Below are 24,757 nucleotides of genomic sequence, written 5' to 3' on the forward strand. Positions count from 1 at the left end.
TAACCTACATTATTTGATCGTGTAACGTTTTCTTCTACCCTGAACTGGCTTAAGGAGCCATTTGAGGGTATATTTTGTTTACTTTTATTTAAATACCTAAAGATATAGACTACATATAGTCTGGGACGCTGTTCATAGAATATCGGTGAACCTCGTGAAAGGCAACAGGCTATAGTTCGCCCCTAACGAAATCGACTAGTCGACGTCAGCTAATATAATGTGCGGAATTGTGTTAGGGGTTGCGCTGGAAATTTCATCTTGGTGGTTTTTTTTGTATTCTACTGTACAGGCGGCTAGAGGAAGATTTTTTATACAACGTGACCTGTTTTCATTGTTTTTTATAGGTATGAAGAGGTGTATAATTTCGCGCTTTCTTTTAAATTACTGATTAACAATGGCCCTTGTTATTATTATACCTACATGTGGATAGAGACAACATAGGTATTTACTGATTCAGTATTTCATATGTTTTTAAATAGAAATAGTATATTCGTGGCATAAAGAAACAGGAACTAAAGAAAGCTAAAGAGGAACAAAAATAAAACCTACTGACACTTATTAACATTACAAAACATAATTATCATTACATAACATACCTAACAGAGATGTTGCGGATGCAGATTTTTTGACATGCGGATGCGGATGCGGATATTTAAAGCCTCACACCCGCGGATGCGGATGCGAATGTCAAGATTTGGTACTTAAAAAACGTCAAATATTACATTTTTAGCATTTTTTATTTAAAAAAAACGAAACGTTTAGTTGAGCAAGAATATAGGTGCGTTTTATTGAATAAACAGTAACTTGACCGACTTTTCGGGATGTAGACAATTTCGTTATATATAATGACGAAATTACCTAGCACTTACGCCGCCGGCGCCGCCGCTAATACGTTCCAGTTACCGACTTGGTCGACATCCGCATCATGCGGATGCTCCGCATCAATTTTATGCGGATGCGGATGCAGATGCGGATGTTCAAAATGATGCGGATGTTCCGCGGATGCGGATGCGCGATATCCGCAACAAGTAAATTTTTCAGTGTACTCTCTTGGGTTTAAATCCGATTCGAAATAAGTTGCAGCCTTTGACACTATAAAGATAATCGATCATATTTAGACTGTAGTTTTCAATGTTAACTCTTTTTCAAAAAGTAAAATTATTAAATTAAATTTAAATTATAATTTAATTATTACTTGTACGGTCAGCAACAGAAGTTGCTAAGCGGGCGAGGTGTTCAAAATTACCTTGACGCGCTCTTATTCTCTTAGCAATAAAGTCGTGTCAAGATCAATTTGAACACCTTGCCCGCTTAGCAACTATTGCTGCTGACTGTACGTGATTGAAAACGTTATTCCGGATATTTTTTGTAAAAGATGCCTTCAAATACATCGAAACGGCTCATAACTATCTAAACATGCACTTTAACGTATTGAAAAAAGAGACTTTGTTCAGATATTTGTGAAGAACTTGGCCGCTCCTATATATATGATGGTGACTGTACTTTGAGCATCTAGATAAGAAACGAAGTTAAACTCGTTATTTGTACTTCGTTTATCCAATTTGCGAAGTGTAGGAACTTCGCAGACGCTCGTTTTGATTTGAACAAATAAACTGTTGAAGTTGATTACACAACAATGAAACATAGCTATATGCTGCTGAAACATAGCATAACTTACAGCAAGTACACATAATATAATATTAACATTTGAGATCCAACCTGATGTAGGTACAGTCGACGTCAAAGATATGTTTACCCTTTTCCACTTACTCCTTTGTCATAAGGCGAAAAATGTAAACATATCTTTGACGTCGACTGTAGGTACTTAGGTATGTAAGTATCTTGGAGACTGAAAATGAGATGATTTATTTTCAAAGTCAGCTTATTTGAAAGAGGCATTTTCTTTCTAATAAGCTGACTGTTACAGTTTAGGCATGTTAAAATAGTCTACAATGAAAATCGTTTTGGTCGGATTTTCATATATCCGACGTTATGGAATTCGAGTCATGATTTGTTTACTACCTATATATACGCTACAGGTGCATATGGCTTATATGAATATACGACTATGTTCACGTTTTGTCCGCTACTTTCAAGGCTTATACGAATATACGACTATGTTCACGTTTTGTCCGCTATATTCAAGGCTTATACGAATATACGACTATGTTCACGTTTTGTCCGCTATATTCAAGGCTTATACGAATATACGACTATGTTCACGTTTTGTCTTCTATATTCAGACAAAGATAAATAAACGAACTAGTTGGTTAACCCCCCTCCTAAAATAAACGCCAAACAGTCTCACCTAAACGTCACGTCACACCCGCCTTACATAGAGGACACCTTAAGTCCAAAGGCGGTGCAATTAGCGATACCCAATTAGATGCTTTAACGAAGCGAGTTTGAGACTCCCCCACACTTCAACTCCATAATATCCTAACCCCCAATACCCTACAGCTGATATCAGCTGATTTGGATTTGCCAGTAATCTAAAAGCAAAATGCCCTAAGCGTATATCGGCTATGTATACACGTAAAACGTTTTGGGGATCATAGTTTGGGGAAACGTTTGACGTCTGACCCGGGTTTTGGATAAGCGTTTGAACGATATGCTTGCGTTTGTAATCAAGCCGTCTTGACTGATTGCGGATAAGTAGATTTGGTGGATTGTCTTTGGCTGTTTGTAGTGATAGTGTTTAATTCGGATTTGCCGGTCTTAGGTACCACCAATGAATCAGTACCTAAGACGAGACGTGAGGGGGATTCAACCTTTGGTATGCTTAAACCTCCTAGCGTCCCACCGTCCTAATACTAGTACTAATTACCTGCAATGATATTTAAATCATTATTAAATTATTTCGTTCAATTTTAAAACAAAACAAATTAAAATATAGGTTTAATACTATTGATTCAAATCACTACATTCAACTTAGGTATAATAGGTAGGTCGACATTAAGTTTTTGTTTTTAACAGCCAAAATTTTACACTAACATACGAAAAGTTACTGCATATATCGAGGTGTCACACGATATGTTTTCATCAAGACCCGGGCAGATGTATAATGAAGGCTTAGGCAATATGGTCATACTTTATATTTGAAACTACACACATTCAACTAACCAAATCCTTTTCCATCTTTCCAGAAACATGTCATCTAAACGAAAGTCACCTCCGTCGAAATTGCAAGAAGGTGCCGCCGACACGGATAAGCCCGAAGCCGGCCCGGCTCCCCCGGACTTCCCGGACACCCAGGAGGACGACCAGACCTACTACAAGTTCTCTCCAAGTTCTTCCACCAGAAGCTCCATCAGCGAAGAGGATCAGTTCGAAGAAGAGAGACCGAGCAAAAAGCAAAGATTCGAGCAAAGCTTAGAAATGACAAATAACCTTCTAGTCCCCTCCTCTTTTTTAAGTCTTCACCAAGTCAATGATCTTCAAGCTAGACGCCGCGGCTCCTCCGAATGCAGCAGTCCTGGTGCTGAAGCTAAATTGGGTATTTGCAATAACAACAATTCATTGCTGAATCATAATAGCGCGCTGTCGCTCGGGAACCCGCATAAGCGGTCGATGGACGACGTGCTGAAGAGGTTGACGTCTAAAATGAACAATAGTACTATTAAAGAGGAGAAGAGGCCTACGCCGTCAACTACGCCTGTTAAGCAGAACAAGTAAGTTTGATTTATACTTTATTTGGATTATAAGTCGCCGTCAGATATATCCGAGCGGACGAGGTCTTCACAAATATCTGAACAAAGCCTCTATTATCAAGACATTAGTGCGTGTTATGATGTTTTGACCCCCCGCTCCGATATATCCCATGGCGACTGCAGTAGGGATATTTTTATAGCTCGAAAGATGTATTTAACAGTAAAATCTTCAAATGTTACGGTACGTGTTAATTGCGTCTTTTCTTAGAATAAGGACACAGACATAAAAGATCATTCTAGATAACAATTTGATTACCAACCTTCGTAAATAATAATTACGTAGTTTGTTTTGTGACGTAGAAGCGACTCAAATTATATGTATAAGTAGGTACCTACCTATCCTATACCATATGCAACTTAGTCCTACCTGACTTCAGGTCAGGGAAAAAACCTGCGGTAACATAATATGCATTAGAAATCGCACATAATACGAGCCATAACTCGTATATAGCCAGGCTACTCCGCAGTTACAGTTATCTAACGGCCAACAATGATAGACTAATTAATTTCCACATTATCGGTCACCTTCGTATCCATGTTATCCGGTGTTTTGTCTCACTTTGTTTACAATTACGTGCCATCTAGGAAGTAAGACATTCAGTCGTAATGCTGAATAACGACTTGATTATTACATGTTTAATGGATGGTATTATGTACATTCTAGTCGTAAATGGCAATACAATGGGATTAATTGGGACGTTTATTTTGTAATCTTAGCGTAGGAATCTTAAGTAAATGAATAGCAACGTGTTGGAATTTAAGGAAAATAAGAGAAAAGTTTGCTCAAAAGTGGGCGCATACTCGAAGGAGAAGAGATTTGAAGCATTCTTAAAAATGCCTACTAATTTTTTTTTATACCACATCGGTGGCAAACAAGCATACGGCCCGTCTGATGGTAAGCAGTCACCGTAGCCTATATATAGGTCCATGATTTTAAAATCACTTTTGTTGACAACTCTACAATCGTATATTTTGCTGAAAATATACGCTACCCCTAAAAGATAATACTGGGAACACTAATAAAGGGGCCCACTGATTAACAGTCCGCCGGACGGTATCGGCCTGTCAGTTGTTCGGAACTGTAAATTTTTTGTTCTAACTGACAGGCCGATACCGTCCGGCGGACTGTTAATCAGTGCCCCCCCCCCCCTCCTTGTGATTTAACCAAAAAGCGTGTGATACTAGTTACTAATTTATTTCACGGAAACGTCAAATCCCGAAATTAATTAATAGGCCACACTGGTAACACTAGTAACACACTAGTGCCTACACCTACACTGATTTACTAGCAACATAGATAATAACTAAGTAAAGCATTTTCAATAGCCCTTCAGTAAACTCAATAGCTTCCGCATATTTAAGGAAATGTTCCAACTGACTTGTCACGTTAAAATTATGATCCAATCGAAAAGGGCTTAAACGTTACTAACACAGGGATTTCACCCTTTTTAAACAAGGATTTTAGTGTAAAAAGTGACTGGAAATCCAGTCGTCCTGCGGGTTTATAAGACGTTTCAAATTATTTCTACGTCCTAATAGCACTAGTTCTATTCCCATCTCCGTAGCTCAAATTTCCAATTTAAGAACGGCTTCTAAATCAATGACAACTATATATAAACAGAGGGCAAGTTACACTGGACTTCAGTCAAGTACGTATAAGTCCTCACAGTGCGCGACTATTCTCAGCAGTCGTTACACTGTTTAATTGACCATTATACTACTCATTAAAAACAATGTTAAGAGTGCGACCACCGCAAGCCACTATAAAACCGCTAAACGCCAGTTAACTGGCCTTTTATAGCTATTTGGTTGGTTAATGGTCGCATAGTAGCTGATGGTGACAGGATATAGTTGGTGATAATGCAATATGGCGGAACTGACAGGACATCTTAGGCAAAGTTAGAAACTGATAGGTAGTGACAACGAAGTAGAATAATGGTAACATTCCATTTCTAACCGCAGCTGCACTACCGGTACTGAACGCGTACCTGGCATTGTCAATTTCCATAGTAAAATGAACAGTAAATGCAGCTGCAGTTGGAAATGGACTGTCACCTTAACTATAGTCTTGACTAAAGCTCAACAATTACGTATAGTGTCGCGACTCAACAGAACCCCTGGTGTAAATTTCATTGGATAGCGTAACGAAGCGTTCGCGTTTGCGTTATGTCTATTTTTGTATGGGATTTTGAACAGCGCGCTAAGCGGGACATTTTGGAAACTCAACGCGTAGATACGTCAGGTCGTGTTATCGAATGAAATTTTCTTTACAGCGCGCAGCTTGACATCAAATACTGCAAGTATATGTCCGTTAAAAAGTATACATAATGCAAATGTAATCAACGGCGGTTTAAGTATGTATTTAAACGCTTCGACCTAAGCTTTCACTTAAGCAACTATTATAATTATAGCATAAAGTTGCTTTAATGGCTGATGCTGTTACAAAGATTAGGAGATGCAACGGAAACATTGTGGACACATTGTAGATGATATGGTGAAACTCTTATACCTACAGGCGATTGATTGATAATCCAGTTTTTAATATTTATTAAACTGTCTATTTCACAAGGATTCGAACCTACGTCTTTTGTCTTGTATCTATAAGTACGAAACTAACATCCGACATCGCCGTGAGAACTGTCAAGTTAATCTGACAAGTCCCAATATATAATTAAAATTACTAGGTACATATAAAATACCTACAATGAATAAGACATCCCAATGGTTTATGTGTTTTTCACTTTCAACAACAAAATATTCCCCTTTTCAAGTAGGCCTAGTCTAATGCAATTTCGAATTGTAAATTTACAATTGAGTATCTTTTCAAAAGGGCTTATTATTTTTGTATGGTGTTCAATTATCCTGCTCAATGCTAAAATAAGCTCGAAGCGCAATTTAAACCCCAAAAAAATATAACACTTAATATGTACCTACTCGTAATTGCTACCTAACCGTAATGTGTGTTACAAATTTCTTCACCATTACGGCTATTTCTAAAATAACACAGTAACAAAACAACCTAGTTTATTGTTCACTATGTTTCCTGAAACTCTCAGTCCGAGCCGAGAGGACCGTTTAGTTAATTTAATGTAAAAACGTGTTACGTTGTCTTAATTGTTTAAATTTATATGCTTAATTGTCTCATGTTGCTTACTGTTTAGTCTTAGTTGTGGGAAGTTGGTTATCTTGGATCTTTTTGCGTAATTTGTCTTGTGACAAACGTTTTACACACTTACGGCTCGATTCGGAAAATGAATTAGATTTCTACTAGACTTCAACAAGTTACGATATGGATAATTTAAAGATATTTGTAAGATAGATATGTCAAATTTGAGGTTTCCGCGACTCTGGGCGTCCTCTTGAACGATTTCGACAAGTTATGACTTAGATATCCAAGTCACATCTAGTCGATATGTAATGTAGATCTAGTTGATCTCTAAATCGTCTCTAGATTTTGTGATTATCTCGAAATCCGAATAGGCCTGTCAGTAACTTTTGAAAGAGGGCACCTACTTGCGAGCAGCGACGGAATATATATAGAAAAAGCTCTCAATACATTTTTCACTACGAAAAACGGTTTTAAAAAATAATTCCCTTATCTATTAATAAATATACCTCACCCTCAGCTTTGGGTGCACACCATTTTCCCGCTATTAAAAAAAGTCATCATATGGTCAATGGATGGTGTTTAGCAAAAATGTGTCAACCCACATTTATTTTGCAATAAAATGTCAACTTTAAGCGTTAACTTTTTGAGTTGACATCTTATTGCAAAATGAATGTTGGTTGACACATTTTTGCTAAACATCATCCTATTACAAGTTTTGATTGGCTGAAAAAAATCTATAAGTCAAACTTCTTAAGCGGTATTGACGTTGTCAACATGCGCGCTACAGAGCAGTATCTGGCTGTTCATTTTCAGTGGGGTCATTTTTGAGCTCTACTCTAGTTCTATAGTTATTTTAGTTCGTTGGTAAATCCTGTTTCTAATGTTAAAAGTACATCTACAAAATGGATGATAGTTATCTACGAGTTCTACGACTAAACGACTGTAACTGCGAAACGAGTAAATATATAGAAACACTTCAATTGTTCATTTGCTAGCGTGGACATTGGATATTCTACACTCAGCGTCAAAAAAATCGCACATCTTAACTTTTCTCTTTCAAGCGGTTTTAAACCTTATATTATATAAGGCAAGATAAGACTATGGGGCCCCATTTGAAAGGTTGTGAAACTCTCTATTGGAAAATGTCATAAAATGGACGATCTACCCCATACAAAAAGAAAATTTTCAGGAAAAACGAATCAACGTGTATTTAGCTTAAAATTGCAAAGAATAAAAACACTACAAAATCAACAAATACAGAAAAAAATAAACTTAAAACTAAACTTAAAACCTAGAGTGATGCCTCCTCTTGCCCTCCGAGTAGCTTCCATGCGATCAGTCATGACTGTCATGAGTGCCACGATGCGTTTTTGAGGAAAGTTATTGCATACCTCAATAATGGCGTTTTGAACCCTGTCGAGAGTGGCAGGAGCAGGATCAGGCGACCGAACCCACCGTTTTAGCTGATCCTAGTGATGTTCGACTGGGTTCAGGTCAGGGATCCTTGCTGGCCACTCCATTACGGTGATCCCAACCTCCCACGGTTAGTCTCACACAAACAACGCAGTGTGACAGCGGGCGTCGTCATGCATAAACTGGAAGTTGGGTCCAACAAAACCATCGTATGGGATCACATGCTCCTCCAAGAATACCGTCATGTAACGCCGAGCAGTCAGGATCCCTGGCTGTGACCAGCTTCAGTGCGGAAAATGCACAGGAGATCAGATTACTCGTCGATCGAAATGTCGTCCCAGAACTTGTGAGATCCGTCCCCTTAGCAGACGGTTTCTTCAGTGCAGGCTTGAGTGAATTGCTCTTCCTGCGTTCTATACACCCTCCTGCACCTGTCGTTGGTGTAAAGGCACACCCTTATCTCGTCGGAAAAGAGGACATTGCTCTATTGTTCAAACGTCCAATCTTCGTGCAGTCGGCAAAATTGCCTCCTGGCTATTCGATGCCCTTGCTTTAATTGGGGGCCTGTAGCAGCTCTACGGGGCAACATCCTCTTCTCTTCCAGCTTTCTTCCGATCGTAGAGATGCTTACTGCTGTTCTTTGAGGTGCTTGAAGCTGCTGCTGCAGCTCAACAGCCTTGGAGAAACGGTTCTGCAAAGAGTTCGATACAATGTACCGGTTGTTTCTAGCGGAAGAGCAGTGTTGTCTTCCAGGTCCAGGCCTCCTGATGTAACCACGAGTCACCTGGAACCCCAGCAAACTCGACGCACTCGGAAACCGCTTATATTAAATCTTTCAGCAACTTCTTACTGCCATAGTCTTGTTTGCAGCAGTGCCACCTCTTGAGCTGCTCCTTCTGGCCTGGTATCCATGTCCAAGGGTTTTTTCTTGCAGTAATGGTTCATTAGTGACCTCAGTGATCTCTGGAGAGCGAATGACCCATAACTAACCTTTACCCTCCATTTTATACCCGTCCCGGATTGCACAACAACGGACCGATTAAAATTGGATCTCGGCCCTTTTTTAAACAAAACGCCTATGTTCGGCGATGGTTGTTTTTACGGACAATGACGATTTATCTTTTTAAAGTTCATTAATTGCTCTTTTAAATGATACTAATATTGACAGGGTACAATGCGTCAGATAAGAGCTATACTTGCTTGAAACGAATTTTTGGTGAGGTGCGATTTTTTTGACGCCGAGTGTATTTTCCTTCCACACATTTACTTACCTACTCATAAAATTTACACTTAAAATCTTTAAAAAGTGCGAACAAAATTTTGAAGAGCAGCAAAAAACGGAAATAAATGCAAAAAACAGTGATTCATAATAGGCATATATCTAGTGATATAACCGGAATTTAAAACATCCTCATCGCAGTTCCACAAAAGATAACATATAACCACAGTAACTTGAGCCTTGACCCTAAACAATTAATACTGGCCTATAGTCCAGGTTATGATGGTTATTGTTCACAATAAAAGATAAGCAATAGAGGTGATTATTATGAAAGGTTAAGGCGATGTCAGCATGATCTGTGTCGGTGTCAATATTTGTATTTGTGTTATCGGCTATCGCATAATTAATAGCTTTTGTGTTGATTATTCGCAGTTACTATGGGATACATTGTTTATTTTTATTTTGTATCACTTGGGAACATTCCTAAGTAACAAGTAAAATAAAGAAGCTTTTATTTCAATACCAACTCTACTCCACAAGATAATAATTCATAAAGGAACATATAGAAACCCTCAACCACTCTGTCACTATATCAAAATTAACATATATAAATATTTCTTACAATTTAATTCAAAACGTCACATTGACATGCCATTATCGAATTTGAGATACATTGGGGTAACTTCGTAAGCGGGATAATTTTGAAAATGGCTTATATCTTCTAAACCAGAAGCACTTCATACATTGGCAATAATTATGCTACCGCAACGCTTGCCAAGGCATCTTGCTTACTGTTTCTACAATAAAAAGTGCTTCTAAATGAGTAGATATCCGTAATTTACAAAATTACCTCGCTTTCGAAGTTGTCCCAATATGTACCCTATGTACCTAACGTTAAAAGAGCGGCCAAAAAACGAGAGGCGACGCAAAAATCGGGCCATCTATAAAAATATGGTCATAGCACTATTAACCGCAGAATTTATGATCAGTGAGGCCCACCATACGAAAAGAGACGCCGCGGCCCCCGGGCGCAATTAAACGCCTAATCGCCACCGCGAGGATTAAGACGTGGCTTTAATGCGGCCATCTATCTCCTTCAAGCGTAGGCTGGGGCCTTGCTGGGAGCGGAAAGATTTATTTTCATTCTTCCAAAATGTTGTTACAAGTTCCTTGAGTATGTAAGTACAATCTCTATTATCATCAGGCGTCTCAGCCTTTCAGACTTATGTTTGAAAATGTCTTTGTTTAAAATAGAATTGCAACTCATATATTTGTATATTTTTGCCATACTCATAAGTATATACTTACCCATACAGGCCATACAGCATAAATATCAACTATATTTACTGTGTGTTTTTTTTCTGTTGTTCCGTTTTCATTTCGTTTTAACTTCTTTAACATCTCAAGTCTTTGATGTGTGTCTTTGATTCGTCTCAAGTGTTTGATTTAGCCGTTTATAGAAAAACATAGCGTGTACTCATATGTCATAAAACTTGTTAATAAATACAAATGTTGATCTTCGTCGGTTCATTTATTCATCTTCAGTGTAATGATAATATCCGGCAACTCACTCTCCCGCCCCAAGCTTACATCTTGTACCACACACCACTAAAAACTTAAACAATGGACCAACAGTAATTTGTAGTGATATATATTTCCCGAGCACATTGTAACTGCTCCAAATTATGAGAGACGTGAAACATTAGTTAATGTGAATATCTTATTTATGATTGTCTTGAGCGATGACTATAATATCTCAATTCTAAAAAGTTACAAGTCTTAAACAAAAAGGAGGTAAGCGCGCTCTTACGCCATTTTTAACAAATTTTAGTACAAATTGTATTCTGGGCGTCGTAAGCGCCGACCGTGCTACGGCATCATATCTTGGGGCAAGACATACGAAGATTTGTGTGTCGTTAAGTCCTTTTAAAAGCAATTGAAAGGCGTTACTTGGTTTTAGTAACAATGCGTTTTGCTTTTAAAATATTGATATTAATTTGTAAAGCGTTAGTATGTGATTATTTTTTATGAGTAATAGAGTAAAAGTATTGTGGGTGAAAACAAAGATGGATGTAACAATTAGGAGCAGGAGATTAAGGTTAGGTACAACATTTTGTTAGTACTGGGGCAACGACCGAGTATAATGTTGTGTTTAGTTCTTAATAAAATTGTATTCATATTCTTTACCTTCAAATTAACCTTTCATATGTGTGTCGTGGTCAAAAATCATCGGTCTAAATCTAAGTTGTTTTGTATCGCAGATAAAATCGTTCCCCAAAAAAAATGTAAAAGGTAGGTATGTTTGTTTAATTGAAGGTATGTGTGCACTCTGGACTGCCCACGACATATACAGTCACCTGCAATAATATGTTACTCGTCGGAGACTGCAAAAATATCTGACACTGTCTTATATGTAGAGCCATAAGAGCGTGTCACATATTTTTGCGGCCTTCGAAGAGTAACATATTTTTGCAGGTGACTGTACAGGTCTAAGACAATGAAGCCCACACATGGCGGAACAAAAATACCTACAGAAGGCGTTGACATAACGGAATTTCAAGGTTTAATGTGCAATTTGTCTGAAACCCACGTACGACAAGACAAAAAATCTTGTATGTCCTATCAAGTGTGAATATCGTTGTTTTCCTAATAGTATTACCTGCACCTAATGTAACAGTATTAGTAATTACTTATTCTTTGCAGACTTCCTTAATATTCACGTTTTTAACCTTAGATTTCTTTTAAAACTTGAAACTGAGCTCGAAAATTAATGCAAAAGTAAGTCACAACATTATGCTAATGAATTGCATCTATTCTATTGTATTAAGAAATAATAAACATGCTTGAGCATTTATTCATAACACAACAGTTATTTATAGAAATTACGAATGAATTAGATGTTATCATTAATCAAGAAGCCCCATTGTACGACTTATTAAGCCCCTTTATAGCCTAACTCAGATGGTTTGTTAGAAGTTATGACAGGCGTGGGTCACTCCGCGATTTCGTTGCTTTGCAATAGGTACTCGTAGCTACAAGTACATCCGTCCCACACCAATTTTGGTGGCTAGCTATAAACCGAGCGTGGCGCTGTCGCCACCTAGCGGTCATATCTGTCCTAATCATAACATACGCGTTTTGTTAGAGAGTGAATCTTCTGTACCTAGTACTATTATTTATTATGTGGTTATGGTTGAATTCTGTAGTTGAAGGTTTTGCTAAGTGTTATAATATTTCGGTCGCTTTCTAACAAATACAAATGTCAAAATGGGAAATAAAAACAAACGATTATCGACGGCACTTTACAGTTGCAGTGCATAATTATTTTCCATCGTATTTTCACGGAAACGTACGAACGTGTCTTGCTATCTCAGTCGTTCTCGGCACAAAAAGAACTGAGGTTGACTGAAGTACCTAGCATGACAAATAAGAACGTTTCCAAGAACGTACGATGGAAGACAATTATGCACTACATCTGTAGATTTGACAGTTTTCGAATAATGCCCTTAGTCACATCTTCTGCGAGTGGAATAGAAAATATTCACAGCGGCGCTCGAATGTAACAAAACGTAAGGTTAGTTTAGAATCTTAGGACTGGAAAATACGAAAAGATGCAGGTATTCAGGAGAAACGGTGGGTGATTATTATCAGAATATACTATTATAAAAGCAAATAATTTACACAATCACATATTATTTCTGAATTCAATACCTATATATTACCTATATATACTTCCAATACTGGACATCCGATTTTCGTCGCACTTTTGATATTGTACATTGTACTTACTTTACTTGAAAAAAAGCGCTGGTGGCCTAGCGGTGAGAGCGTGCGACTTGCAATCTGGAGGTCGCGGGTTCAAACCCCGGCTCGTACCGATGAGTTTTTCGAAACTTATGTACGAAATATCATTTGATATTTACCAGTCGCTTATCGGTGAAGGAAAACATCGTGAGGAAACCCGACTAATCCCAATAAGGCCTAGTTTACCCTCTGGGTTGGAAGGTCAGATGGCAGTCGCTTTCGTAAAAACTAGTGCCTACGTCAAATCATGGGATTAGTTGTCAAGCGGACCCCAGGCTCTCATGAGCCGTGGCGAAATGCCGGGATAACGCGAGGAAGAAGAAGACATTGTACTTACTGCCGGATTCGAACTTTAAGATACGTCAATTAATAGATCTGGAAACGATATGGATTAGATGTGTCAGTGTCAAGTGACGTATTTTTTTGAAGAAACGTCACATTCGACACTGACATATCTAATCCATATCGTTTCTAGATCTATTAGTTGACGTATCTTAAATTTAGAATCAGGCCGTTAGTCTATCGTCCGCAGTCCACACACGTGACAATGAAATATGCGATGCGCAAACGCAAGACAATCGACAAGGCCACAACGAGGCTCTGTATGGACAATGGCTGCTTGTGACGACACCAGAGATTTGCTCCACGGAATGTTTCACAATGTTAACTGTTTTGTTTTATCATACTTCCTAGTAAACTATGCTAATATCGTCCCAACTCCAACGATTGGCCCGGATTGGCCCATTTCACTAAAGACAGTAGTGGTTTCAGGGGCCAATCAATGGTAAATTAAAGGGGGGGAGTTTTCTCAATTTTCTTCGACATTTCTAAAACCCTGATTTAGGCTTATTTGATTTGATACGCACGTTTTAGTCAACTGACAATCGTCTAGTTAGTTTATAGTTGGTCAATCCAATTTGTCAGTCAGTAAGAACCAGGAAAACTATACTCGTCCTTTAGCTTTGGGTGTAAGTACTAGTGTAAGACAAAGTATGATTCTCTCTGTCTGTGATTGAAATGAGACAGTCCTTCGACAAACTATAGTTACCACTTAACACGCCATTTGTAATCTACGGAGTAATATGTCACATGTCATAACGCTTGCGTTTGCGTTGTGTGCCCGTAACGTAATAAGTAGATTTCATAGATTTACCTTTTAGTTTCTAAATGATTTCAGCGTTTTAAATTTCCATTAACAACAGTAGTTTGAACATTAAAGCTAAAATATTCTGTACCCGTAGTGTGAATTTCATTCGATAGCGTGACGTATGCGTTTGCGTTAAGTGTCATTTTTATGGTATTTTGAGTTTCCAAAACGTCCCGCTTGGCGCGCTGTTCAAAATCCCATACAAAAATAGACATAACGCAAACGCTATCGAATGCGTTCTGATTAAATGCGTTAGCGCATAAATTTAGGTATTATTCTAATAAATGATTCCGCACTGGTCATTGCATGCTACATCTAATTTGAATAGGTAACTAACATCATTAGTTACATGTCCATTGCCACAATACTCGACATACTGCCGTATTCGAACTTCAAGATATTCACAAGAGACGACACGTATTAAATCCATTCTAGATACGTTATAGTTTAGATATCAACTATTTCTCTTATGCAGCGCAATTCGGGCAACCAATGTCACTTTTACGTTAGATAGCGTAAGATATCTATTAGATGTGAATTGGATCTCTAAGTCGTATCCTGAGGAAATCGTTCAAGATTATCTCCAGAATCGCGCAAATGTCAAATTTGACAGGTTAGATCTTAAACATATCGTTATCGTATCTTGGTGATGTCTAAAAGATATCTAATAGATGTCTATTTCAAAATCCGAATCGGGCCGATTATTCGTCAAAACCTGATTAGAACGAGAAGTAATGCAGAGGCAATCTGTATTACGTAACTTTTCTGTATTTTGCAATAGGAAATGTCATACACTAAAGCAATAAATACGGGTAATTTTGTATGGAAATGATATCCAAAGTGACCACTTTTCTTTGTTTTTAAGTGTAGGTAAGATTTGCAAAAAAAAATATTTGTATAATTCTGGTTTTCATCTTGAAATAGATTAGTTTATAAGTATGTCAAAACTGTGTAACCTAACCACTAAATATACTTTTAAACGCATTATTGCTTTTGAAATGATGAGGTAATGACCTTATTAGTATTACCTAGGTCTCATTTTAGGCTACTTTCGATTCTGGTTACTCAATTTTGAGCGTCATATAGCCTCTTGTGGTCTAACATTATTTAGACATCTTAAAATGTAAGTATCTACTTAATAAAGAAAATTCGTAACTCCAGTGTCTTACGGTATATTGATATGTCTCATAAATGTGTCGTTTTAGACAAAATGTACTACATTGTCATAGTAAATAGCACCTGCTATTAACATAAAGATGCTATTAACGGAACAGCATTTTAGTCTAAGAACATGACAACCTATTAAAACACTTGAAGATAGGTGGTACGTGGCTACATAACTATTTATTAGGTATCCTAGTACTTAGGTATTCAGTATTTGTGAGCTACCTATCGATATTCAACTAACACGCGAACATACAATTTTAGAAAACAGCGGACGCATACCTCAGCACATTAAAATTCTGGCCTAGAATATCAAATTATCGGCATAGCATCCAGCGTACGCCGCAAGAGCCAAATGTCACTTGGACGCGATGAAATTACGTTTGATTTTGTAACAAATAACCCTATTACATTGCAAAACAGCCGTTACTATGTAGCCAACGATTTCCCGCCTTCAACATTTGAAATTGGAATGCAGCGCTAAGCGCAACACTGTGATTGGTTCATACAATATTCAGATCGTCCAATGGCAGCGCGCCTGTGTAGCCAGTGCATCAAAAATTCCATCTGAATATACCAGTGTGGCGAGCACTAAAAATGATAATACCCTAACATGGTCAGCACAATTTCGAATGAAGAATTCATAGCGTTTTACATTTGGGATGTGATTTTATTGATCACAACGTATTGGACGGCGTCCATTTTATTTATTGCGGTGTATTGGTGCGGACGTTTATGGGGCCATTCTGCAGAAATGATTTTTCTAGCAGGTAATATTTTTCATGTGTATTTTTTTTAAAGCATTCGTTTTTTAAATAAAGGATAATTTGGAATTGCATCCTTCAAATAAATCCTTTTAGTTACTAACATAGACTCAAAGTCCTCCAATTCAACAATGTCCTTTTTAATACTGGCAACAGTAGCACCCGCGAACATGATTGTTTCATCATTAGGTACCTACTACGAGATGGACCAAGATTTTTCTTTTCTTATCTTTTTAAATACTCTGGCCTTGCAGAAATATAAAGATTAACTTTACACGCTAGGTACAGCGAGCTGTTAAAGTGCCCAGTTGATGGATAAATTTTGTTCATGTAGAGCACTTTGGCAGCTGTGTGTACATACATATAGGTAGTCAATACAAGCGCAATAATATCTACACTACGAAACTCACAAAAATATCTGACACCGCAGACGAATGTGCCAACTAAAAACAAATGTCTCCACTTCAGTAACTTACTAACCTAACAAAACAAGAGACATCAAACGATGTTCGATTTTCAAAAATCAAATTACTCCACTCCAATGTCTCAGTTGAAGAAAAACAAAAGAAAGCCGTTCGATCAACCTGCAGCGACCTTAACCTGATTTAAAATGCTATCAACGGGGGCTCGCGTCGACCGACCGTCGCCGTAAAGCGACGAGTTGACGGACGGCTCAACTGAAATAATAATGACTGTATTGTGGGAATGGGGAAAGAAAACTATTGATAGGACTTTCTCGAAAATGGTGCGTGTTGTTATAACGGCACAAGTAGGTATCACAATTTGAGGAGTGAAATTAGTCAGTTTGTCAAGACAATTCTTCTAGGTATCGATATTCACTCACTTTTTCACTTTTTGACACAGTTTTACTAAGTCTACTCACAGATACTACTTCCTCGATTTTTGACTTGATAACGTCTTATAAACGAGCTGTTACGTGTTATAAGCGCTGGTGGCCTAGCGGTAAGAGCGTGCGACTTGCAATCTGGAGGTCGCGGGTTCAAACCCCGGCTCGTACCAATGAGTTTTTCGGAACTCATGTACGAAATATCATTTGATATTTGCCAGTCGCTTTTCGGTGAAGGAAAACATCGTGAGGAAACCGGACTAATCCCAATAAGGCCTAGTTTACCCTCTGGGTTGGAAGGTCAGATGGCAGTCGCTTTCGTAAAACTAGTGACTACGTCAAATCATGGGATTAGTTGTCAAGCGGACCCCAGGCTCCCATGAGCCGTGGCAGAATGCCGGGATAACGCGAGGAAGAAGAAGAAGAACGTCTTATAAATCGATGAACACCGGTAGCATGCACGAACAGTCACATTCTGGACAGATCTCCATGGTAACGTTACGGCCACGTTTTCTTATGACGTTACCACGCAAAATTATCGTCCGTAAACCGACTTTACAGTTGCTTTACAGACAACCACATATTTTTTAACTAAAATGTTTACTTATTTGTTATAATCCGCATAATTGCGGACAGGCATGGACGTCCATTTCGGATTAGGCGTATGATGGTTACATTGTGCACAACCTCATCCGATTTGTTACGCTGGTTCACTACGAATTACACCTGCCTGGATTGCGGTCACATCGGCTCGCAGCCTGCACTTGTGTATGGTTATGAATCTATCTGTGATGTTATGTATCATTGAAGTATGATAAAATTATAATCGTTTTGTAACACTTCACAACCGATAAGTATTAGAGTTAGACCAAGATAAGTCTGCAACGATTTTGATAGCCTCTAATCGCCCGGATGCCTATAAAAAGATCTCCCGTTACATTCTAAATTAAAACTGTCTAAAATTTAATACAAAATACTAAAAAGGCATGTCCACGCAATTCTCCCTCGTGTGGAGAGCCCTCAAGACGAACAACCCTCGCGTTAGGGCTTCTTTATTGTTACCACAGTGTCACCGGAGCCCTGCATAAAACATACCGCTATGATGGAAGCTGGAGGGAATAAAAAAGGATCAATTATTCATTGTTTCTGTCTGTGACGTCACCGGTGTGACGTAAGAACTATTTTAATCACGCTCATTTGAAATTTACACCATAAACCAACCAGTCCAGTACTTCCTACAACTAATATTTAATTACACAAACGTTTTTACCTTTAATTCCGACGTTTCAGCTGAGTTGCACCATCTGTGGTCACGGAAAGACTGAAGTCCCAACAAATAAAAACAATGAAATTATATCGCGGTAGACCCGTTTGTGTAATTAAATATGTATAGTCCACAAGTTCAATAATAAATTAAATATCAATACTAATAGGGTATTTGACTGTATTTAAAATAAATTATTTTACACCATGCATGAAATAAAGCTCTAGACGGTTAATAGAGAAACATAGTAGTTATTTTTAGACACAATTTCTATTTTAAAACCCGAATGAAACTATAAAGAGTGGGGTAATCATATAAATTCCCAGCAAAATCGTTTTGACAGTTCGAACAAAGAAACTGACTGACTAGTAGTCAAATACCCTATATTTACTAATGATCGTTTCGGTACTGACTAAGTTTATTCTTCAAAACCATTTCAAATTTAGACATCCATCATTAGCAATAAAGAAAACATCCCCAAAAACAATAATCTCGACCTCAAAGAGAATAATTGCAAACGATACCTAATTAATTTCCTATTAATACCCCAATAGAAATGCTTAAAAAGATACTGCAAATAATACCGGAGCAATTATTTTCTCATTTACTACCTTCCGAAATCTTCAAAGAGATTTTAAGAAGTTTGATCGAATCGAAGGGAGGAAAAAATCAAAGAATTACCAATAATAGACTTTACATACAAAAAGTCGTAACTTACTAAGTTTTCCTTGTCAGTTACGCGGTTTAAAAATTAAAGAAAGTATAAAAGAATGAAGTTATAAAAAGATATTCACAATTATACCGTCAGGTGGCATTGACGGTTGTAATTTTCGAGATCGGTGTTTTCGGGAAAATATTTTGTTTTAAAGTTACTCGATATACAGGGTATGAAAGTTTGAGTGTTTTGATCGAAATTCCCACTGATTTCTTGGAAACTGTTTCGATAATAATGAAGGACTTGGCATTATAAGATTGATTTTTTATTTTGATTAAAATATATTTGTAGAATATTATTAGTCCTTGTACTTTTTTTTCAGGCGAATGCTTTTTAAATTCATACCCCTGGAAGTAAGCTGACACTACTGCCTACATGCATTTAGTGTTAAATGCGGATTTTGAGCATCGAAATACGTTAGGCAAAGTACGACATTGCAATTTATCATACCTCAATTGAAAAGTGCTTGTTAAAATAACGTGTCATTCTATGAAACTTGCTAATTATGTAAGCAAACCGCCATATTGAAATTGTCTCTGAATGATGAATTTACTAGCGACTTTTGTTTACATAGTTAGCAAGTTCCATAGAATGACACTTTAAGTTATAATAGTAAAATACTATAATATGACACGTAGCTTCTATCTTCCTAAACAACATCAGACAAACTGTCTCCCGACATAAAACATGACTGTCATTTCATTCCCTAAAATAAAACGACAGTATTCTTTTACCACCTTGTATATTGTCAAAACAACGCGTCAACCCCTTGGCATCCATTTTAATGGCGTCACCCTAGCGCCAGACTTTTGAGAGGTTACCGTTTTGTTAGAAAAAGAAAAAGTAAAATATATGGGGCATTATCCATGAAAAGGGACCTTATTGTCGATGGCGCTTACGCCGCACAGCGTCGCGCGGCATTGTATTTATATCAGAGCATCGATAATAATGGCGTAAGCGCCATCGACAACAAGGTCCCTTTTAATAGATAACGTCACATATGCAATTTGGAGACAGATACTGTTTTTTTGTTAAAAGTTGCTTGTTTCATTTGTTTTGCTTGAAGAGATATTTGTGATAGGACATGAAAGTGATGGATTGAAATTCTGCCGCAGTAACTCATTTTGAAATCTCTTTGCATTGTAGAACATATCGTACAAGTAGAAAGTATACAATTGAATGACATTCCAAAATGACTGCTCTTATGCTTATCGCGGCAGAATTTTGAGATTCTGGTGGCATATATTCAGTGGCAAGTTTTCATTTTTATCGGAGTTTGTGTGAATTGCGTTGTATAATGGGGCCAAATATCGTACTATTTGACATTAACAGATGTCACTGTCAATTTTTCAAGCCTCTAACCCTAGGCGGGCGCTCTAGTCACGTAAAAACCACAAAATTAACACAACCGCACAGAGCAATCGATTTACTTACTTTGATGTAGTGTAGGGACTTACTTACTTTATTTTAACAAAATACCTCGCTCTCTATTCTTCAACGTCTCAATTTTGCTTATAAATAGTATCGATTACAAGTACATCACAATAAATCGCAATAGTCGGCGTCAGTTCAGTGAGCAAGAAAATAAACGTCAGAGTGACATCGAGACGATGGCGCCATTAGCAATGTTGACATTGTTGACAGCCGATTGTTCATTTTTGCGCGATCTTATTTTTTGTATTTTCACCCGTCCGAAGAAAATAATTTAATGATTATAGAGAAATCAAAATATTTGTAATAGGTATTCAATTATTTTTAAATATTGTAATGTTGAAACACCACAATAATTAGTTTAAATAACTTTAGTGTGATTATACCGCATTCATGACCTATTGTTCTAGTGAACATGTCAAACAATAGGTAGGTATAGTTTAGGTAAAGCATTCTTGATTTCGTCTTGCGTCCTATGCATTGCATGTCATTATTAAATTATGGCTATTGAGGCATGTGTCTGTGGTAGGCGCTACTTGAAAACACCAGTGTACATCAAACCCCGTTACCAATGATGTAATTCATGAAAAAATTAGGGTTAGTTTACTCATTGCAAAGAAAAAAGGGGCACCGATAGTGGTAAGCCCCAAAAAAGGAATGAACTCAAAACAAGAAAACGTTACTCAAAAAAACAAGTGCAAATCTGTAACTCACGCACACAATGAACCGAAGAATAACCGAACAGTTAAACAGTTAACCGAGTTAATTAGCCCCATTACTTGTCGGAAAAGAGAGTAATGGTTATGGAAATGGTTGGCGGTTAGGACGTTCTTGGTTGTAGACCGGTTCGGGTCTCGTTTTCGGAACGTCAGTTCTTATCGAGTTGAAACAATGCATGAGTTTACTGAGATCGTACAGTCTGCAGCATGTTTTGAAAGCCATAAGCATGGTTTATTACTTTTGTGGCAAATAAGCATACCCGCCTGAGCGATCATGTAAGAGTATGGATGCTGAACCCCAGGAATGTCACTTTTATGTTCATAATTAAACACTTTTCAAGGGACTGTGACATAAAAATGTTACCGAAATAGCAAATGTTTTTAAGGAATATAGAAAAGGAAGAAAAGCAAAAGAAGCGAATAGATGAATAAAACAAGGAAAGAAGGAAAAGTATATGACTCATTAAAACCTTCGTCGTTTTTGCAAGTCAATAAAAATGTCTTAACTGTACTTTGGGAGAAAGGCCAGTACAGGTTAGGACCATTGTGCCCAAGGCTGGGAAAGGTCTTATTTGGCTCCGTTTAAATCAATTAACTTAAGAATACGAAATGGATAATTTCCCCTTGCTTTGCGTGTAAACGTTTATGATTTCTTTTGTTTCCTGTTTGGGTCACCGTTTTAAACATTACTTGCTGTGTTTTACTGGTTTACTTTAAGATTTTCTTTTACATGCTGCATTCGAGATGACGAGACTATGACGATGACAATATTACAATAGATAGCTATTAAATAAGAGACCAAATTATAAGTTAGCGAGTGGTTAAAGAAACTTGTTTGTGAAACAAATGTTTAAAATAGTTCCAATTACTTTACGGTGTTTCTGTTTTGGGTGGTCAATGATTACGAAATTTGCTATCAGATGATACAGACTTCGTAAATCTAGCTTACAATACAACAGAGTTATGGCCGAAAATTTTCATATAATGTAATAATTGCAATGGGTATTTATTTTGAATGGAAATACCTACCCTACAACCCATATTTTTGCGTGTCTCCGTACAAAGCCCATCGGCTGCAGCAAGAGACGCGGCATTAATAATTCAGCCGCGGTGCCTCGCTGTTTGTCGTGGCTCTATGGAACCCTTACTACGGAACCCTTAAACGTAAAGTGAGCTAGAAAGATGGCCGAATTTCTCACTGTATCTTCCTTAGATCTATTACCTTTGTCAATTTTAAAGGATTTGTGAGTCGATGAGGGCATTTATGAGGTGGAGAGCAGGCCATGGAGAGATTTGTTCTTCAGGGACGGGTCAATGGCTGTAGGTCAAGAGGACGTTCCCCAATGCGTTGGACGGATCAGATTACCAACACCTCACTTAGCACATGTGCCAGAGAAGCATCTGCCAGGGAGAACTGGCGTAGAATCGTTCGTCGTTCAACGTGACCACGACTGCTCTGCCAAAAGTAATACAACGGAGAAGAAGAGGGCATTTATTCCACTTATTTTGCTGCCCAAGAAATTTGAAACCCTACTCTCGCAAGGGTTGATGATGATGATCTTAATGAAATTTAGAAAGAAGAAATCAAGTAATGGATAAACCGTAACCCTTGGTTTTGTCGTTCACATAATCCGGTTGCCAAATCACAGTATGATTGGGATAGCCTAGCACTGACAGTTGTCTAAGCGACATTGTTTTAAGCGGCAATCGACCCAGAAACTTCTTCTTCCTGCTAGACCTGTTTCCTGTGACCTGTTTTGTTGTGTTTTAGACATTTACTTGGGGTTGGACTTTCCTTGTCCTCAATTTCCATCTAGCGGTCTTGTGCTACGTCTTTGTTTAAATTTGTTTAAATGAGCTTCTTTTAGGTCTTTTTAAACCGTCGTCCACCAGGTGGTAGGTGGTCTGCCTGAGTTCCGTGTAGTGGTTGGCAGTTCTAGGGCAAGCTTCACCATATGGTCTTCTGAACGCCTTTGGACCATCTTAAGCGATTCTACTTGGCCTTTTCGATAATCGGGACAATCTTGAAACTTCTTCTGTCATACTGATTTCGGATTCTATCCAGTAGCGTGACAGTCGACCCAGAAACGACGTACTTACTGTAATTGCGCCTTCTATATTTCTCTTCTCTCCAAATATACGAATAACGAAACATTGCATTCGAGTTCCCTTCGACTACCGGTAGTAGTTATCCTAGAAAGCCCAAGTTGCATGTACATCTTTGTTGGTATTACGGCAGCGCTGAAAACTAGTTGTCATGCATAATTCAGCCGGGTGCATAATTACGTGTGTGTTAATACCGAAACTTATGTCTCCTGAAGGCGGTATAATTGCTATGTTATCATTTGCTATATTATCAGATATGATAGTCATTCTTCTCTACGTGACAGCGTGATAAAATGATGCCCATCACTTTCTATCCAGCGGTGTTAAAAAGTGACAGTTATTTTATCACGTGGATGAAGCCATCCATAATATGCCTTATAGGTAGATAGATTAGACGTGATAACTTGATAAGTCGCATTGTCCTGTGGTCCAGGTAGACAGAAACTGAACGACATTTTATTATTTTTTCTATTTGTACTGAAATAGAGCTTGCATTCAGTTTTGATTACATTCGGTGATCAACTGATCACGTGATGCTTTCTATAGAAAATGAAGTGTCCGAGGACTTGGCCCGGGCCCGAGCCGATCTATATCACTAACCGGAGAAAAATCCTTACATCAATGTTTTATCTTTTTCTAAATAAATTTACCTATATATGTTCTTCTTGCCCACAGCGACAGACGAGGAGTGTTAGACGCGGCAGCAATCCAGGCGTTGGCAGGCGAAAGTGTGCTGGAGAAAGAAAGACAGCTGTCGGAGATGATCCTACAGCTCCAGATGGTGCGAGAGCAGCTGTTAGCGCAGCAGGAGCATGCTAAGGTAAGGCGTTACATAATACCTTCAACCAAGTTTGTGGACCTTTGCTACAAGTATCACTCTGACAAGCGTGTAGATCGTCATAAAAATTGCTAGCTGAGCATGTCCAAACTATGGACCGGCTATTGTATTTTAATCCTCGTAAGACCAAAGCCAATTTTAGCGCTTTTGAATTTGGAACTTTCTTTTATTTCTAAATATAAGAGTTTATAACTCGAATTTAATTTGTACTTGTCCAAATACGCGGGGCCTTACGAGGGTAGTAGTCCGGACAATTTTCTGCAACTCGAAGACTGGCGCCTATGTTGCGTGAAGGGGATGGGGGTTGGCTAGTCCTGCCAGTCCAACTCCTCAAGGAATCCTATCAAACCGTTGATGTGAGTGGGACTTCGGGGTGATCTCTCGGAGATCCGAGATGTTCTGCGCCGTATGCCACACCCGTATTCCTAGAGCAAAGGCTAGAGCTAATATCAGATCCACTAATTCCAACCTGAAATAGACTTTGCCACAACAGCAAAGACACTAAAC

The 24,757-nt window shown here is 38.1% G+C and overlaps 1 protein-coding gene across 1 annotated transcript in view; it reads left to right on the forward strand.

Moving 5' to 3' along the window:
- The window catches only part of LOC134670942 (transcription factor egl-13), a 157,645-nt gene that overhangs the window by 49,272 nt on the left and 83,616 nt on the right, over nucleotides 1–24,757 (forward strand). Inside the window, exons 2-3 of the mRNA XM_063528776.1 lie at nucleotides 3,147–3,671; nucleotides 24,088–24,232. Of these exons, the coding sequence (XP_063384846.1) occupies nucleotides 3,151–3,671; nucleotides 24,088–24,232 (666 nt within the window). The 5' untranslated portion in view covers nucleotides 3,147–3,150. The remainder of the gene's footprint in view (nucleotides 1–3,146; nucleotides 3,672–24,087; nucleotides 24,233–24,757) is intronic.

Source organism: Cydia fagiglandana, chromosome 14 (genome assembly GCF_963556715.1).
Source record: "Cydia fagiglandana chromosome 14, ilCydFagi1.1, whole genome shotgun sequence".
NCBI lineage: Eukaryota > Metazoa > Arthropoda > Insecta > Lepidoptera > Tortricidae > Cydia > Cydia fagiglandana.